This window comes from Eschrichtius robustus, chromosome 15, assembly GCF_028021215.1.
Source record: "Eschrichtius robustus isolate mEscRob2 chromosome 15, mEscRob2.pri, whole genome shotgun sequence".
NCBI classification, from domain to species: Eukaryota; Metazoa; Chordata; class Mammalia; order Artiodactyla; family Eschrichtiidae; genus Eschrichtius; species Eschrichtius robustus.
In genome coordinates this window covers 35703552-35707203 of record NC_090838.1, presented here as the reverse complement: position 1 = coordinate 35707203, position 3652 = coordinate 35703552, and the positions used below count along the sequence as shown (strand labels likewise).

Genomic DNA, 3652 nt, shown 5'->3' with positions numbered 1-3652 from the left:
GAGCCTCCAGCTGGGAACAGCTGTTAGCCAGGCCCCAATGTAGAGGTGGAGGCTGTGAAGGGCGCCCCCCTCTTTGGTTGGGGTTAAGAATGTCCCTCCTTCCTTCCTTCCTTCCTTCCTTCCTCTCTTCCCCTCCTCTTTCTTTCGTTTTTAAACTTTAGATTTATTTTTTATTGAGGTAACATTGGTTTATAACATTATATGTTTCATATGCACAACATTCTTTTTCTACTTCTATATACCATACACTGTGCTCACAACCAAAAATGTAGTTTCCATCTGTCACCATACCGTTGATCCCCTTTACCCATTTCACCCTCTCTACCCCCCACTCCTTCCCCTCTGGTAACTGCTGCTCTGTTCTCTGCATCTAAGTGTTAGTTTTTGTTAGGTTTGTTCATTTATTTGTTTGTTTGTTTGTTTGTTTTTAGATTCCACGTAGGAGTGAAATCATATGGTATTTGTCTTTCTCTATCTGACTTATACCCTCACGGTCCATCCATATTGTCACAGATGGCAAGATTTTTATCTTTTTTTATGGCTGAGTAGTATTCCATTATATATGCGACATCTTTATCAAGTCATCTGTTGATGGTGCCTCACTGTTTCTTAAGTGAACGCGTCTGTGTAACTGTGCTTTCACTTTTGCTGCCATGTGTGTTTTTTGAGGGCACGTGATCGTTGGGTCCTTTCAAACAGTGTCCTTGCAGGCTTGATTTGTGGGAGCCGCAGTTGAGTGAGGGGCTCCGGGGCGGAGGTGAATAGAGGGAGACAGGCTGCTTCCTAAGGAGGGCTGGGTTTGGAAACATCCTTTTCTTTTTATTTATTTATTTATTTATTTATTTACTTACTTACTTACTTACTTACTTACTTACTTACTTTTTTGGCTGCATTGGGTCTTTGTTGCTGCACGTGGGCTGTCTCTAGTTGCGGTGAGTGGGGACTACTCTTTGTTGCCGTGCACAGGCTTCTCATTGCAGTGGCTTCTCTTGTTGCAGAGCACAGGCTCTAGGCACGCAGGCTTCAGTAGTTGTGGCACTTGGGCTCAGTAGTTGTGGCTCGCAGGCCCTAGAGCACAGGCTCAGTAGTTGTGGTGCACGGACTTAGTTGCTCCGCGGCATGTGGGATCTTCCCAGACCAGGGCTCGAACCCGTGTCCCCTGCACTGGCAGGCGGATTCTTAACCACTGTGCCACCAGGGAAGTCCCACGGAAACTTTTCATGCAGGCAGAGGTTAAAGATTCTTTCCTAAAGTGAGTACTTACTAAATCTAACTCTGAGCAGGGAGGGAGCTTAGAGCTCCTCCCTGGACCAGTTCTCTCATTTTACTGACTGGGGGAGGGGGCGCGTCCTGAGGCTAGCTGGTGACTGGGAGTGGCCGAGAAGTGGGCCACTGTCTGGCGTCTCCCTGGCCGCACTCCCTTCCCCGAATGGTCCCTTTCCGGGACCAGACCTTGGGCAGAGGTAGGAGTCTCAGCCGAGAATCTGGGCTTGGGCACAGCCTTAAGCTGGACCTGGGTAGGGACTTTTCTAGGATCAGGCTGCTAGAGGGAGTAGGGTTCCCCCAGTAAACAACAAATCATTTTTTTAGTATTAGTATATCCCAACTATTGCACGGGACGTGCTTATAGTCAAAATGACTCGCTATTGGTCTGAAATTCAAATTTACCTGAGCATCCTGTATTTTCATTTGCTGACTCTGGCAAGTCTAGTTCAGGGCCAGGGGCCTGGGGGCTGGTGCAGAAGCAGGGAGGTTTCAGCCATGTTCCACCCCAGGACAGCTGCCTCAGGCCCACCCAAGTCAGGCTGTACCAGCTGAGTGTTTCCTGGGGCCAGCCTTGTGCTAGGAGCAGTGGGGGTGACATTCTCTGAGACCCACGGCTCTGCCTGCAGATCCACCCACATGCTGCAGCTCAGTGGGCCTGGGTGTGGGAGCAGCGTTACTGCACGGGGTCTGGAGACCAGGCTGGTCAACGGGAGCTCTCCTGCAGAGGTGGCCACTGTTTTCCAAAAGTCAAGAGATACCATTGTGATGAATAAAATGCACATTTGTTAAAAGGCAAGCATTACATAGTAGCTTTTGGCTCTTAAAGCTTTTTCTCAAGAAAATACCAAAAGTGTAATTACTAGGGGAGAGGGATACTTCTGGGGCCTTCATGCTGGAAAAAATTCTGAGGACGATTAGGTCTGAGGATTCTAGGACTTGGCCTTTCATGGACCATGGACCCAATGGGCATCTGGTGAAGCCTATGGACTTTCTCTTGGAATAATGTTTTCAAATGTATAAAATTAAATCCACAGGACTACAAAAGAAACCAGTGGTGCAAAACTACAGAGGTCAAAACATGAAGGAAACAGCTTTATAAAAGAGTAATACACACGCTTCTTTACTTACGCTTTGGTGGTGATCATTTTAAAGCAGTGATGGGTAGATATTTCAAAAGATGGGCAACAATTCCAATGTGATCTCAAAATCTCTGTGATTTCTGTTGGTGACAAAGTCACAGTTTCTGCAAATACTAGTGTAGATTGTTCCCTGCATTTACAATAAAGGAAATGCTAAATTTCAGTTAGATGCTAGTGAAAATAAAGATGTATATTTTTTTCTCATCCAAAGTCATGGATCCCTGAATTCTATCCACAGACCTCCTGGGGTGGGGAAGGTGGTATCTGAGGTCCTTAGGTTAAGGGCACCTGCTCTAGAGGGAAAGCCCACAGGAGGGACTTAGAATAGAGCACAGGCAAGAGTCACGCATTCTCAGAAACAAGGAGAAATCAGATAGAAACATAGTGGGCAACCTGAGGGTGTGGGTCTGTGTGTAGGTGGACTGTGTCCGCCCACAGGACCCCTGGGAAGACCCCGAGGATGCTCCCACTTGCACGGCCTGCGCCAGACTTGAAGTCCCTGGGTTAAGCTTTGCCCTCTGTGTCCACAGCCACAAAAAAAGATCTGAACGTTACCCACCTTCCAAACGCTCAAAACACTGCAGTTCAGAAGGCAGCCCTAATATCCTCAGAAGAGAGCCCACAAGGAGAAACAAGCTTGACCTCTATGCCATCATCAAGTTCCCCCTGACCACTGAGTCGGCCATGAAGAAGATAGAAGACAACAGCACACCTGTGTTCATTGTGGAGGTCAAGGCCAACGAGCACCAGATTGAACAGGATGTGAAGAAGCTCTATGACATTGACGTGGCCAAGGTCAACACCCTGATAAGGCCTGATGGAGAGAAGAAGGCGTATGTTCACCTGGCTCCTGACTATGATGCTTTGGATGTTGCCAACAAAATTGAGATCATCTAAACTGAGTCCAGCTGGCTAACCCTAAATATAAGATTTTTCACTATTGAAAAAAAAGTCATTGCCCTCTGACATCCTTCACCCCCTAGTGTGGAGTGTGCGGTCTGACCTGAGGCACTGGGGGCTGGGCCTGGGCCTTCTGGAGAGAAGGCCCTCAGGGGAAGGCCTCAGGCAGGGCTGGTAACCTGGTGAGAAGGCCCCGGTTTTTGTATTTTTTTAAAAAATTTAAGTGGCGGAAGGACTCACACAATACAAACACAAATGCAGACCTGGAAGTACCTAGGCAACTTGATAAGCGTATTGTCACAGGAATCAGGACATTATCATGAGGATGTTTGGAATTTATAAATAAT

General features: G+C 47.3%; 1 protein-coding gene across 1 annotated transcript; it reads left to right on the top strand.

The window, feature by feature from the left end:
- The first annotated feature begins 2219 nt into the window (after window positions 1-2219).
- LOC137777354 (large ribosomal subunit protein uL23-like) lies at window positions 2220-3302 on the top strand. Its single transcript, XM_068564154.1, has 2 exons — window positions 2220-2239; window positions 2936-3302. Exons 1-2 carry the CDS (start codon window positions 2220-2222, stop codon window positions 3300-3302), a joined length of 387 nt encoding a protein of 128 aa, XP_068420255.1.
- The last annotated feature ends 350 nt before the right edge of the window (window positions 3303-3652 follow it).